The sequence below is a fragment of the Panulirus ornatus genome, chromosome 66 (assembly GCF_036320965.1).
Source record: "Panulirus ornatus isolate Po-2019 chromosome 66, ASM3632096v1, whole genome shotgun sequence".
NCBI classification, from domain to species: Eukaryota; Metazoa; Arthropoda; class Malacostraca; order Decapoda; family Palinuridae; genus Panulirus; species Panulirus ornatus.
In genome coordinates, this window is record NC_092289.1 from 21,338,278 (window position 1) to 21,354,057 (window position 15,780).

The following is a 15,780-nucleotide window of genomic DNA, read 5'->3' on the forward strand; positions in this document are numbered from 1 at the left end:
CTGGCCACATCTGCTCCCTCACCAGGGCCACGGGACTCCTGCCAGCCTCACCTCACCTCACCTTCGCTTCTCCTGTACCACCTCCAGCAGCTTGCCCTCAGCTACCTTACCTCCCAACGTACCATATAAAGCCACGGTGTGTTAGTACCCGTGTGTTCATTGCCCCTCTCTTAGTCCTCACCATTACGAAAGACGTTAGACAGTAATGGCACCCGATAGATGGACAGCCTCGTTCTCCCAGGTTCATGCCAAGGTTCGCCCCTCCTCGGTAGTCCCGACCTACTGACGATGATGCAACGAGAAAGCCCTCAAGGGCGCTCTGACACTCAGACGAACTGGCAGTGAACCATTGCGTGATGGCAAGCCCCCCTTCTCCCCCAGCCATGGGGGTCTCCGCCGACTCGGACAGACGCCTCCAGACACCCGGCTCACGCTGCTGAGCTGACTGACGCCCGACCTGTCACTCACCCCCCTTGAGTGCCCCCTCAGTCATCAGTGTGGTTCAGGGAATGGTTGGGGGGGGGGGGGGGGGACCCTCACCATGTTTCTTCCCTCGAACAGTAATGGTCCATCACCAGCAGCCTCTGCCTGGTACCTTGGGGCGTCTCACCAAGGGTGGGTAACACCATCCTTAAAACATTCTCCTCTACTTCTGGTGTGCCATTTCCCACAGGATGGGCAAGAGCGCATGAGAAATCAAATCACGGGTGTACCACAGGAGTGTTGGAGGTGAATACCCGCCGCCTGTCGCTCTCAATAGGGTGGTCTGGCTGGGGTGGGAGGTGGGTGGGGAAGACCACCATCATTTCCTGCCTGTAGTTCCTCCCTCCCTTTCCCTCGCCCCCACTGTGGTGTCTGGCCGTTGGCTGGGCCGGCCGGTCCATTACATGTACATACAATTCCAACTCACCGAAGCCGCTTTAGACGCGGTACTGAGGCTTAAGGACGATAGAGAAGGTCCCAGGACCACAGGAGGAAAAGTAGCGACTGGGAGAAAAAGAAATATCATTAGCAGTTACCCCTCGCTTATGGGTAGCTGCCTCCACGAGCAATAGAAGTTAGATACAAGCTTACAGTATCACTGCAGCCTCCATGATCAATACAAATTAGACACAGGCTTACAGTACCACTGCAGCCGACGTATGACAGCAACCCCCCCTGCGCTTGGTGACACTCGACTGGGTCCCAGGTATTCTGTTCCAGAGACCGAGACGCACGTACGGCACGGTCGGTCGGTCGACCGGAGTTGCTCTCCCGCGTTTATAACGTTATTGAGGCTCGCCCCATCCTCTCGGGTTTCCATACGTTCGTGCATCCCGATATGTAGAACACTTAACACCCTCCTTCCTCAGACACACCCTCACCCTCTTCCCTCAGACACACGCTAGAACGAAAAGAGGGTTCTAAGTAGCGTGTCCAGCCTCGCCTGTTGGAGCTGCTGTGACGAAAGTGTTAAATTATGAAGGTCGCGGGGGACAGTGGTGAGACACCCCGGCTGAGGATAACAATGCCAGCCAGGCTGACCGGTGACACTGGCTGAGGATGACAGGGCCAGCAGCTTGCTCACGTTCCTCCTGGCTCGCTCGTCACAGCTGAGGCCAACACACAATCATCATGTATACTGCAGACACCCTTCTGAGAACACTGGAAAGGACAAGGACTGTGGGATGGGGTGTTTCGTAATATTTCTTTTCTCTCGTACATACGGTGTTAGGCTGGGTAGATATTCCCTTAGTGTCACTGATTTGAATTAGATATTCATCTCAGTCTGTCGTATAATCGTCATAAGCTTAAAAACAGCTCGGTAACATGTATGGAGAAATGACTACATAAGATTAAGAGACGATACTAAATCCGAGGTTAATCCTGATTACTAGAGGAAGGAGGGTATCTATAACTCAACAAATACGTGGTAGGCCAGGTTTGGAGAGGATTCAACCGATCACCGGGGAATTAGATGCTTCATATCAAAGGATCTGACTTTTTTTTTCTTCTTCTTCTTAACGTCATCCGTTGCATGAACGTTACCAGTTGGAGTAACATGCGGAGTGAAAGAGTTTTGGTGACGCCCTCGATAACAGCTCGGCCAGACTGAAGCTGCTGACTGTTGGGCAAGGAATCCATTGATTCTACACCGGTCAATTACACGGTGTTGCAAGGGTTGGGAGGGATGCTGTGCTTCTTGTGTCGTGTTCTCTGTTGCCTCCACAGGTCGACCAGGTCGGAGCCAGGGCTCCTTGATGATGTTACAGATTGCTGACGTGGTAGATCCCGACAGCTGGAGAGGAGTCGCGGTGTTTGCTCCTGCTTTGTCCAGTAGACTAGAATTTGATGAGGTGACACGCCGTCTGAGAATGTGGACCACATTCGAGACGTAGGCAAATTTGTACACCTCAAAGGCTTTCCCATCTTTTTCCTTAGTTTTAGAATGATGCGACGCTCATCGTAGAGCAGCCAGTTTTCTCATTGTTGTATTTGCTAAGGTGTGCCTAGTTTTCCACTCTTTGTTATGAGTGAATCAAAGTTCCCTCCCTGATGGTACACACGGATCACTACTCTATCTCCGACCCATTCATCACCGCTCCAGGTTCGAGAGTGTCTCGCTGTGTTGTCTCGTGATCCTCTTGTTTACCTAACACACGTCCCCATCCATGGGTCTCCATCCGGAGGTTAGGTCTACAGGATGTAGATCGATGGTGTCCATCGCAAGGGGCATTCTTTACACTGAAAAGAGGTTAAATTGGAGGCTGGGCATTTCTTTTGGACTTCAAGGACCAAGTTTAGAGTATTTTTCATTTTGAAATTGTTTATGATAGATGGTAAATACAGAACATTTAGCCGTAGACACACTGGTCTGTCGTAGGTGGGTTTCGTGGTGTGTCGTGTTAACACAACCCTGAGAACACATGGTTGAGGGTGGTCACCCAGACACCAGCAGCTTTACTTGGGGGAGTCCTTGAAGCCATGCGCCGTCAGGGGCCCATTGTGGTGACGCGGAATTCTGGAGTTCATCTAGTGCATGATGCCAGGCAGTCCAGAGATTAAGATGACCAGCAGCCGAACGATCCTCTCAAGAATCGAAAACATCTTTGCTGAGAAATAAGATATTTTTCCCCCATTACCTGGATGGAAGAATATGGACATCGATATGTAAATACCCATGTCTACTTGATTATTTCTGTGGCCTGGAATAGCATGACCATTTTACCGATAGGCGTGATAACGTGAGAGAGAGGCATTGCCAATTGATGTGGTCTCCCTCGAAGCAGGCAAACCAGCTTTTCCAGTTCCCGCAGATTTCCTTGTGTCGCGCAATTTCGGAAGGCGAGATGTCTATCGCCCTGGAGCGTAAGTGTTAATAATACAACGAGCGATAGTGTCTGTATGTCTAGGACTTGCATCTGCAGCCTGCGTCTGCCAAGCGCCAAGGCAATGGGCTGGATTTTATCTTGACTGATGGTCCTCACAGTTCCATCACGACCGCACAGCGGGGAGGACCAGTCTCGTGAGATGGGTGACCCTGATGGTGCTTAACTGTACGCCGCCACCAGAGATTGGAGCCAATATAACCAAAGCCCAATATCCTCCCCCGTAGTGTCTGCCTACTACTGTGACACAGTGCTGCGTTGCACGTCGCTGTGGCGATAGATCCCCCCCCCCCCTTTTTTTTATTAGGTCGGAAACAGTAGCGAGACGAGGTATAATGTGACGGCTGAATCACACACTGCTGGGCGGGAAGAATGACTGAACGAGAGGGATGAGATGTGAACCGATATTCCATGTAGACGAGCCATCCAGCTCCACTCAGCACCGAGTGCAGTGACTACATCGCCAAGTCTCCCTTAGTCCATAGCCCCGTGATGCGGTCGGTGTCCGCTTTCCTCTCGGCTGGGATTGCCCATGTGGTCAACACAGCCCTGTAATCAGAGAGCCTGACGTATCTCGGGGGTCGACAAAAGAGTTTGGTTTCAGGGAAGGTCAGTCATAACTGAGTTCACGGGAGAACCGAAGATGTGAGTGGGGCGAGATCCCAGGCAAAGTTGCTAGGATCGGACTCTCTCTCTCTCTCTCTCTCTCTCTCTCTCTCTCTCTCTCTCTCTCTCTCTCTCTCTCTCTCTCTCTCTCTCTCTCTCTTTTCATGACCAGGGCTGGCCGAAGATACACACACACACCTCTATGTATAAAACCAGTAATGTATGGAATTAAAGTCTTATAGCTAAAGATGGAACGTCCCTCTTTGATGAGAGCGCCACTGCATAAGGTCTTCCCTCGCTCCTGGCCGCGTAAGACTGCTGAAGAGAAGAAGAGACCACAAGGACGACGGTTTGAAAAAACAGACCAGGATTGTTAAGTGTATTTGAGGTGTTGTAAGAGTCTGAGGCGCCTTTCACGCCGTGATGAGGCCCATAACATTGTCCAACACCCGTATGAACAGCTTTAAGGATATATATATATATATATATATTCTCTACCCTTCTCCCCATTTTCTCTCTCTGTCCGTTGTTAAGTAACACATGCCACACGTTAAGTAACTTCAATGCGACGTATTACTGGCACTTGAGGTAATGTTTGGCTATACCCTCCCTCCTCCCCTGGTGCTGCAGGGGGGGGGGGGGGGGTATCGGGAGGGACGAGAGCCCTCCCACGGGCTGAGATAAGTGGCCCAGCAGGCACAAGACCCTCCATCGCCACCTGCTGTCGAAGGCCGGCCGTGAACAATAAGGTCCGGCTAGCTCGAGGGAAGGGAAATGGGTCAAGAGGGAGGATTAGGGGGTTGGGGGATTTGTGGTGGTGGGGTAGGGGTGGTGGGTTGGGGTCATATAGGGGGGACGGAATGAGGAGGAGGAGGAGGAGGGGGAAGGCCAGTGAGGGAGGGTGGGAAAGAGGCGTGGCCGGACCCCCGGGGGGGCGCGCCAGAGTGGAGTGTTTACTGGCCTTCCTCCCTTGTGCTTCCTAGACTGTGCTTTCCTCCCTGCCTCCCAGCATCACATCTGTGAGCAGTTAATGAGGTGTTTGTGTAACATCCGGTGGGGAGTAAGGACATCTCTTGTCTTTGGTCTATTCCTGCGACTCTTCCATTGTTCAGGAGTCGGATTTACTACAATCACCCGAGGGGCTGAGTTCAGCCCCTACTGCATTTCCCTTTCATGTTCATATTGTCGTACCTTTTCATCCCAGATGGATGCGATCGGAGCATAGTTTTACCCATGTTGTGTCAGCTGTTATTCCTCCTTCAGAATGAATGAACAGCATAGCATATCCGGTGGTCTACGCGCGCGCGCGCGCGCGCGTGTGTGTGTGTGTGTGTGTGTGTGTGTGTGTGTATCTTTGCATACGCCAATTGTGTCCTGGATATCCCACGTCAGATATATCACCAAATCCGCTTCCCAAGAGGCTGTAGGTGTTGTGTGGGTGTCTCGGTTATTCTCAAATTAGTTTACAACCTTGAGGGATTGTAGTCAGGTCTCCCCGTACTCTTCTTATGTGCATGGTGGGCAGCATTATGGCATCCTAACCTCTCATTTCCAGTCGTCTCTGATCTCAAATATGATCTTTGTTGCTCCCTGGAGCCTCTTCTATTAAATATTATTATTTCTCTTGGGCATGATGACCAGACCTGAGAAGCATATTCAAATCAAGGTTTAATGTAAGTTGTGAACGCCTTCTTGAACGCCCTATCCATGAACTTTAAATGCAGTGCTAACCTTAGCAAGTAGAGAGTTTGCCTCTTTAACAGTTCTTCTAACCTAGCACTGTATCGCCATGTTCCATTCTCTCACTCCGTGTGTTTGTCGACTCGTCAATCGTTCAGTGATGCAGTTTGCAGACAGCTCCAGACTTGGTACGAGTCATGTATCCTGACCAAGTCGTAGACCTTGTAATCTCTTAAGGTCAAAAGGTCAGCGATCAAGGTCATGAGGTTGATGGATCACGAGCGAGCCTGAGTAACCACACGACCCGAGCGGAGTGGAGTTACGTTGGTTGGACTGTGTTGTTGGTTTGGATGAAGTGACTTGTGTAACTCTACACTTAGGCGATAAAGCGATGGTTTCACCCTTTGTTTGATATCCCGAAAGACAGACGTGCATACGGTGCTTATTGACGTGCAGATGTACGAACAAATAAGTACTCATTTACCTGAATTTCCGCAGGGGAACACCTCACAATACAATGTCAACAAACTAAGGAGCATTCGAGGGTGCTGTGATGAGTGGCAGGTGGACAGTGATTGAAGTACTGGTCAGGCCAAAGTTATGCATAGAGGAGCGGGGTTTAAGAAGTGTGCTACGACTACCAAAGACGTTGGAGAAACTTGAGATCAGACCACATTATGAGATCCCTGTAGGAGGAATCTTGTTACAAGAATCGATATGCGGAGTGGACGTGGAAAGAGATGCATGTTTCTCTGTTGCGTATCCGACTCCAGTTGAAATATATGGCTCCTGACTCGCTCATACATATGAAAAGAGAAGTACGAGAAGAGAGGAACTGGACTCGACTGATGAGGAGGATAGATGGGTCGGACACACACACACACACACACACACACACACACACACACACTGCTTTCGTTGTGCAGTGACTGACGCTGAGACCCCACCTGTATTACGGGCCTGGGTTCTGATCTCAGATAGGGTAACCTGTTTGAAACCAACCCAGTGTTTCATCCTTCCCTCGGGGCTGGCCGAGACACGGGTACCTGGCGTTGGCTGGTGTGTGTGTGTGTTCTGATAAACATATGAGTAAAGACACGATATATATATATATATATATATATATATATATATATATATATATATATATATATATTTTTTTTTTTTTTTTTTTTTTTTCCGCTGTCTCCCGCGTTTGCGAGGTAGCGCAAGAAAACAGACGAAAGAAATGGCCCAACCCACCCCCATACACATGTATATACATACGTCCACACACGCAAATATACATACCTACACAGCTTTCCATGGTTTACCCCGAACGCTTCACATGCCTTGATTCAATCCACTGACAGCACGTCAACCCCGGTATACCACATCGCTCCAATTCACTCTATTCCTTGCCCTCCTTTCACCCTCCTGCATGTTCAGGCCCCGATCACACAAAATCTTTTTCACTCCATCTTTCCACCTCCAATTTGGTCTCCCTCTTCTCCTCGTTCCCTCCACCTCCGACACATATATTCTCTTGGTCAATCTTTCCTCACTCATTCTCTCCATGGCCCGAACCATTTCAAAACACCCTCTTCTGCTCTCTCAACCACGCTCTTTTTATTTCCACACATCTCTCTTACCCTTACGTTACTTACTCGATCAAACCACCTCACACCACACATTGTCCTCAAACATCTCATTTCCAGCACATCCATCCTCCTGCGCACAACTCTATCCATAAGTAGCGTTAAGAAGAGAGGACTGAGCCTTTGAGGGAATATCCTCACGTGGCCCCCTTCTCTGTTCCTCTTTTGGAAAATTAAAAAAAAAAACGAGAGGGGAGTATTTCGTCCCTGAAAGATTCTACCTTGGGATTCTTTACTGGTTTTTTTTTTCTCAGATGATGAATAGAAAAACAAGGTGCATTTGGTAAGCTAAGGACCGATTTTGTTTCCTCAGTATCAGAAATAAGTAGTTCTACAAGTATGTACGGGAGCATCGTGTTTGACAAAGGTTTTACTCACACTGATGAAACATTGTGTCGTGTAACGTAATTGTCCAACATGATGGTGAAGGCATGAACTGGATCAGGTGACTAACGGCATATCCCTCCTACAGTAGCACCATGAGACCCGGGCAGCGCCTTACTTCTACAACAGCAGAATGGGACGCTGGCAATGACTCGCTCTTCCTCAAGCTACCTAGTTGAACTCTTGCTCCACCTCCTTCCCTGCTGCTACACCGATAGTGAAAACTCTCCAAGAAGTTGCACACCGTTGTATATGCCGGTAATGATAATGTATTACTCGTTGTTCTGTATCAGTCTCAGGCTTGGTCCTCACATTTCCACAGGGATTACACACACACACACACACACACACACACACACATCAGGACACGTTACAATATACACGCATGTACAAGGATAAGGATCCCCCATATCCCCCCCCCCCCCCTTCCATGAAACCCCTTTCGATTTTTCTTGTCCGCTGTGATGGTTCTGCTGTTCCACTGTTTAAAACACAATGAACATTCTTAGTATCACCATAACTTTGAATATGACATGGGCACTCCACATCATGCAATGACTCAAGTTGCCTCTTAAGCAACTGGGATTCCAATACGGATACCGAAAATTCTCTTATTGAACATTTGTTACGTTTCTATTATGGAATACTCCGTCCTCTCATGAAGACCCACTCTCACATCTGAAGTTCAACATCAAATACTTACTTGACAAACTAAGAAATTTATGACAAACTAAGAAACTTACCATCTTGCCATACGCCTCGTTATTGCTTCTTTTTTATTTCACTTTTCCATACTTCTTTGGTTATGTGCTCACGAGAAGTCAGATGTATGCCCGCGCCATAAGCCATAGTTGGCGTACACTCCTCAAGCTTCTGCATCTGATGATTAGTACTATTTCTCTGTCTCGTAAAGCAATATCTCAATAGTGGATGATGACGCTATTAAACCTAGTGTATGTACACCATAGCTGTGATATATCGCCAGGCTGGAGGTCAGAATACGAGGTCAAGCAGTACCCATCGTGGTACACACGTACTGTACCTCGAAAGCATTCTAATCGTGCATTGCATCAGTTATGATCGCTTAATTATTCAACATGGTATGTACATTGGAAGTGTATAATGTAAGTGCTGTACGATTACAGTGAATTACGGTATTAGTGTGGTAGGGGTGTTGATAACTCGTCTCCTCAATATTACATAATGCATGATGTAAATAGGTTATTCAAATGTTTTCGACTAATATAACTAGTCTTGTTACAAAAATATTATGAAATTTCTGAGAAAGTTTTGCAGTAGAATTATCTTAAATGAGAAAAAGAAAAGGTAGGTAAACATTTTCTCCGGCTCATGGCATTGAGAAATAAATTAACACAATTTCAAGTATCTTGCTCATTAAAAAAAATACACTTAAACTTTTTGTAAATTACTAATATTTTTTATATATTGAATACGAAAATCTTTACTGGTTCATTCTATGAATGAGTAGATGTTGAAAAAATATCACCCTGAGTTAAAGTGAATCCGCCCCCATGTAAACAGAGGCGGGGGGAGTGAACTTGTTGTGGCCTTTGCAAACTTTATCTTCGCTCTATTTAAGGTGAGGAGTACATGTTTCTTTGAAACTAATACACTTTTCGAGTACTTTAAATCACGAGTGTAATTGTCAGATTATTTACAATAGTGTACATAACGTGTGTTAATGCTGTAGACAAATTATATGTTATGGCCCTATGGGGTATAAGAAAAACCTGTGCGGGAGTGCTACATTAGCCAAAGTGGATGATGGTCTGAGGAGGATTTGATTCCAAAGGGATCAGACTTTTCGTATCCATCAGAGGACAAGGGTTTGTACGAAGATTTGCAGTAGGATTATTATGAGGCTTTCTAAAATATTTGTTGGAACCTCTTGTTATTTCTTTTCAGCGGGTAACTTGATTGTTTTACGTCAATTTGTCATTGTATATATTATTATCCACGATGGACTTTCATGATACTGTTCCGATTTCTTTAGAAACTTTTCATGGAATAGAAAAAAAATATCCAGTTGTTAATAATAATAGGGCAAAATATTACTTAAGGAACATCACAGAAGTAGCGTATGGAAGTGAAAGAGAGGCATGTTTGATGGAATCCTAACAACAGAAACGATTAGAGGGAATCAAGATAGATATATTGGACATCTAACAATAGAAATGATGAGAGGGAACCAAGACAGATATATTGGACATTTAGTTAACCAATGATAATTTGTGAAATAAAAGTTGGGAGGATAAAAATGATTTAGGTCTATGTATAGTTGATGTATAAATCAATGTGTCATATCATGAACTCAACAGAACCTATGAAAAACTATCTTTAATTGTCGATTTTCTTTGATTTTCAGTGTTGTAGTTGAAATATACTAACATTAATGGTGCATCTTTGTTAGAAATCCATTCGTTGGCTATATATGATAGCTGAAACCTTTTCTCATGTGATATGCACATACCATCACATTAACTGCATGTAAACTTGAAACCTCAACAGTTTCATATTTTTCAGGTACCTCAGATTATAAGTAAATCTTGGGTCTAAGAGGAAGGTTTTAATTAACTTCTGTTGATTTTTAAACATATTTCACCACTCTTATATTATGCACTGTTTTTCCCTATGGCCCTCCCCACTATCATGAAATGGTTTGAATGTATGGAGAGAATGAAAGAGGAAAGGTTGACAAAAGGGATATGTGTGTCAGAAGTGGAGAGAACAAGGAGAATGGGAGATCAAATTGGAGATTGAAGGATTGAGTGAAAAAGATTTTTGAGTGATCGCAGCTTAAACATGCAGGAGGGTGAAAGGCGTGCATGGGATAGAGTGAATTGGAACGACGTGGTTTGCTGGGATCGGCATGCTGTCAGTGAACAGCACTAGGGCATTTGAAGTGTACATGGTAAACCATGGAAAGGTCCGTTGGGACTGGTTGTGGATAGGGAGCTATGGTTTCAGTGGATTACATCATGACAGTTAGAGAGTGGTTGTGGCCTTTCTTTGTTGCTGACACTACCTCACTAATACAGGAAACACCAATCAAGCATATATATATGTGCTGGGAGTGTTGAAGAATGTGTGGAAGTCAAGAATATTATCTTGGAAAGCAAAAATGGGCATGTTTGAAGGAATAGTGGTTCCAACAATGTTATATGGTTGCGAGGTGTGGGCTATAGATAAAGTTGTGCGGAGAAGGGTGGATGTGCTGGAAATGAGATGTTTGAGGATAATATGTGGTGTAAGGTGGTTTGATTGAGTAAGTAATAATAGGGTAAGAGAGATGTGTGGAAATAAAAAGAGTGTGGTTGAGAGAGCAGAAGAGGGTGTTTTGAAATGGTTTGGTCACATGGAGAGAATGAATGAGGAAAGATTGACCAAGAGGATATATATGTCAGAGGTGGAGGGAATGAGGAGAATTGGGAGACCAAATTGGAGGTGGAAGGATGGAGTGAAAAAGATTTTGAGTGATCGGGGCCTGAACATGCTGGAGGGTGAAAGGTGTGCAAGGAATAGAGTGAATTGGAAAGATGTGGTATACCGAAGTTGACATGCTGTCAATGAATTGTGTGCATGTGTATATATGTATGTGTCTGTGTGTGTATATGTGTACATTGAGATGTATGGGTATGTATATTTGTGTGTGTGGACGTTTATGTAATATATATATATATATATATATATATATATATATATATATATATATATATATATTATTATATATTTATTATACTTTGTCACTGTCTCCCGCGTTTGCGAGGTAGCGCAAGGAAACAGATGAAAGAAATGGCCCAACCCCCCCATACACATGTATATACATACGTCCACACGCAAATATACATACCTACACAGCTTTCCATGGTTTACCCCAGATGCTTCACATGCCTTGATTCAATCCACTGACAGCACGTCAACCCCGGTATACCACATCGCTCCAATTCACTCTATTCCTTGCCCTCCTTTCACCCTCCTGCATGTTCAGGCCCCGATCACACAAAATCTTTTTCACTCCATCTTTCCACCTCCAATTTGGTCTCCCTCTTCTCCTCGTTCCCTCCACCTCCGACACATATATCCTCTTGGTCAATCTTTCCTCACTCATTCTCTCCATGTGCCCAAACCACTTCAAAACACCCTCTTCTGCTCTCTCAACCACGCTCTTTTTATTTCCACACATCTCTCTTACCCTTACGTTACTCACTCGATCAAACCACCTCACACCACACATTGTCCTCAAACATCTCATTTCCAGCACATCCATCCTCCTGCGCACAACTCTATCCATAGCCCACGCCTCGCAACCATACAACATTGTTGGAACCACTATTCCTTCAAACATACCCATTTTTGCTTTCCGAGATAATGTTCTCGACTTCCACACATTCTTCAAGGCCCCCAGAATTTTCGCCCCCTCCCCCACCCTATGATCCACTTCCGCTTCCATGGTTCCATCCGCTGCCAGATCCACTCCCAGATATCTAAAACACTTCACTTCCTCCAGTTTTTCTCCATTCAAACTCACCTCCCAATTGACTTGACCCTCAACCCTACTGTACCTAATAACCTTGCTCTTATTCACATTTACTCTTAACTTTCTTCTTCCACACACTTTACCAAACTCAGTCACCAGCTTCTGCAGTTTCTCACATGAATCAGCCACCAGCGCTGTATCATCAGCGAACAACAACTGACTCACTTCCCAAGCTCTCTCATCCCCAACAGACTTCATACTTGCCCCTCTTTCCAAAACTCTTGCATTTACCTCCCTAACAACCCCATCCATAAACAAATTAAACAACCATGGAGACATCACACACCCCTGATTAGAATGTATATGTTAATTGTGCATATGTGTGTATTACGATTATTTGTGCTTTTGGAAATATAGTGTACTCCTAAGATGGAGGTGCATCTAAACCTTATGCAGTTGTTCGTGTTCCTATTTCTGATAGTTAGTTTTGTGGTCCCATTGGGCTCTTAGCAGGATTTTTGTATTGATACTGAATGAAATTCCAATTGATTTCTTTCAGGAACTGTGATATTTTTTTTTCAGTAAATGTGGGTAGCTAGAAGCATGAAAGAAACAAGTTAAATGATGTCTTTCTCTTCACCCAAAAGAAAGTAAAGCAGCTGAGAAGATGGACACCATTAAAAAAAACAGTGAAACTTTAGAAGTAGTGATTGAAAATGAGGTCAATGAGGATCAGTATTCCCCTTCCCCCAATGATGTTGAAGGATCATCTTCAAGAGGTAGTGAAATTATTTATTGTGTGCTTTCTTTGACATATTTGCATAGGATGAACATAAAAAGGGTTCAAAATAGAAAATGTTTTTTTAGCACAGAAGCTTAACTCTCTGACATTGAAAAACCTTTAGCATTGCTTATAGTTTTGTGAACAAAGACAATTTTTTTATGAAAATGTTTCAGTTATATACTTGCTCAGCATCAGGCCATTGTTTCTTTTATACTGCAGGTTACTAATATGAAACAGAAGCAGTAGTAGTTTTAGGTGAGTGATTCCGTTCTAGATACTTTAGCTCATTTCCCTTCTCTCCTGACTAATCTAATTAAGGTTCTTTATCTTGCACTGAATATACTTTTTATCTAAATTCAGACATGCAGGATCTCTGAAAGTGGAGGCTACAACCTGGGTAAATTCATCATTGCAAAAATGCAAGCTATGTCTACTTATTGTCAAAATCTCTCTTGTTTCCTGCTACAACCCTGCAATATTATAAACACATTGGACCTCCACATGATATCACAAAATTTGCTTTCCAGAAGTTGAGGATGCTGAGATGATATTTTAAGCAATTTTTCTCTCTCTTCTCTGATCTCATTTACACCAGTATTGAGTATTGTTCACGTATCTGGGATGGCTCTTCCACCACTCTCATAGGCAAAGTAGAGTCAACAAAACTTTCTGCTTTATCAATGCTTTTGCTATCACCACCCTGTCTATTGTGATATTACCTCTTTTCTGCTGGTATTATTTTGGCCACTGTTCTTGTAAGCTCTTGTCTGTGTCCCACTCCATAAGACCTATACCTTCATCATGTTCCTGGCTGCTGCTACCATTATTTCTTTGTGTGGAGAGCAGCCATACAAGGGTTGAGCATTAATATGCTTTCTTTAATCATACAGCAGAACTATGGCATTCTCTTATTTCTCAGACCTTCCCACTTTTAAGAGTTAAGTCTACAAACATTTAAGGTCTGCATATTAATTTCTACATTTTTCTCATACTTTTCATTTTTCCTTTATTATGGGATTGCCGTGCTTGAGACATGCTTTTGCCTGTGCCATGTTGGCTACTGTAGAAAAAGTATTTTATCTAAAATGGCTTTTTCACTAATGGTATTCAGCTGTATGGTAAATTTCTCCAATATTGTTTGTGTAGTGATGAGGGATGATGGTGGGTACAGGGTAGATGCCTCGAGTCAAGAAGTTTATGTAAATTTGTTTAATAATGTATAGGAAGAAACTACAGGAAGGAAATCTTGCTTATACGTATGGCTTATATAGAGGAGTTAAAAGGCATGAATAGAAAAGAAGCTTACTAAAATGAATCATGGCTGGTGATTGCACTGATATAAAAGGGCTCCACCTGAAAGTCATAGCCTAAATATTGATATTAGGGTGTAGAGGATACTTATCATGGTGTAAAACATATGCACACTTCAGATTTCATCATTGGAAGGGTTTTGAAGCTACATCTATGTAAGTGATTTCACTGTTTATGAAAGGCAAAGCTGTTTGATTATATCTTTACAGACATATATGTACTGTGAATAGAAAAATTGTGTATCTAAGCACATTGATTATATGTTAATGATTTTTCAGTGCACCACAGAAGAAGACCATCGCTTCAGCTCCGTAGAAGTGTATCAGAACAGGATGCAACCCCAATAAGTATTGTCTTTAACCCAGAGGCTGAGACAGTTGAAGTCAGTAATGCTGCTGATGGATGTAATGCCATAGACTGCACAAGTGAACCACCAGTATCGGATTTAGTATGTCCAAGAAAATATGTTCTTTAATGTGATATTTTTCTATCCCTAATTGTCTTTCCCACTGTTGCAGAGTAGGTCAAGAAGAGACATACAAATGTTTTCATTTGTACACACCCAATTTCTGTCAGTCATTTTATTGTGTACCAACTGCAAAGCCTACCATCCACAGCCAAGCTGTACAGATTGCTGTACTCCTTGATGCTTCATATGCCACAGTTCATCCCATTCACCCTTGTCTCAGCTGAGGTAATAGAGTAGGATGCTATTGTCCTCAAGCAGTGCAACATGCTTTCTTGCTACAATTTAAATTCTGCATGCACTGTAGGCTGTGTTAGTTGTTCATAGATAACTCAGACAAAAGATGAGTCATTGTAGCTGCCTAGAGGCATTAGCAATGCGCTAGTAGCCAAGACTGGTGGTTGTGGGCCTTTTATAGGGACTCGATTCATTTGTAGCACCCTTGCTGCTTGTAGTTAATAATGGCCATTCTGGCACATAAACTAGGAATGCTTAATTCTTATGGAAAAAATGCCTGTAGTCGTATAAATAAAAAGTTACAATGTCCCTTGCAAACTTAGGTTGGCTAATCCAATAGGTAAGGTGTTTTCCTGAATTAGGAATGACTAAATGTCACTTCACCGTTTGCACTTTTTCATAAACTGATTTTATGTTCAAACTGGATAGAGGCCACAAAAATCATTTGTTCACAAAAATGAATAATGACACTGCTCCAATTCTTTGTTATGTAAGTTAACTTTTATTTCTAGGCCGTACAGTGAAATGAGGACCTTTATTCTTCAAGGCTTTTGTCCAAGTCATGATTGGTCATAAAGATGAGAATATTCCATGTGCATGTGAATAGTTAACAGTAAGAGCTGCATATGAGAGATTAACTTTTTACAGTACTGTACATCTCGATGCTAGTGTCCAGAATCCTCCAGTAGATGGTTCCAGCTCCCTTTCTGCATTAACAGTAAATACCTTGTCTGAGGACATAAGTCACTGGACTTCAATGTATCGTTTTTAATACACTCTCCTCTTTTTTCTGTAATAGTGACTAGACT

The 15,780-nt window shown here is 43.8% G+C and overlaps 1 protein-coding gene across 8 annotated transcripts in view; it reads left to right on the forward strand.

The window, feature by feature from the left end:
* Nucleotides 1-15,780, forward strand: part of LOC139746870 (two pore channel protein 2-like) — a 108,989-nt gene that overhangs the window by 60,632 nt on the left and 32,577 nt on the right. For 2 of the 8 annotated variants that reach the window (XM_071658514.1, XM_071658513.1), the window contains exons 4-6: nt 7,764-7,933; nt 12,756-12,952; nt 14,547-14,716. In XM_071658514.1, coding sequence (XP_071514615.1) covers nt 12,841-12,952; nt 14,547-14,716 — 282 coding nt within the window. In that variant the 5' untranslated portion in view covers nt 7,764-7,933; nt 12,756-12,840. Of the gene's footprint in view, nt 1-7,763; nt 7,934-9,195; nt 9,276-12,732; nt 12,953-14,546; nt 14,717-15,780 lie in introns of those variants that run through there. The other 6 variants (XM_071658515.1, XM_071658516.1, XM_071658517.1 and 3 more) reach the window with 6 other exon arrangements.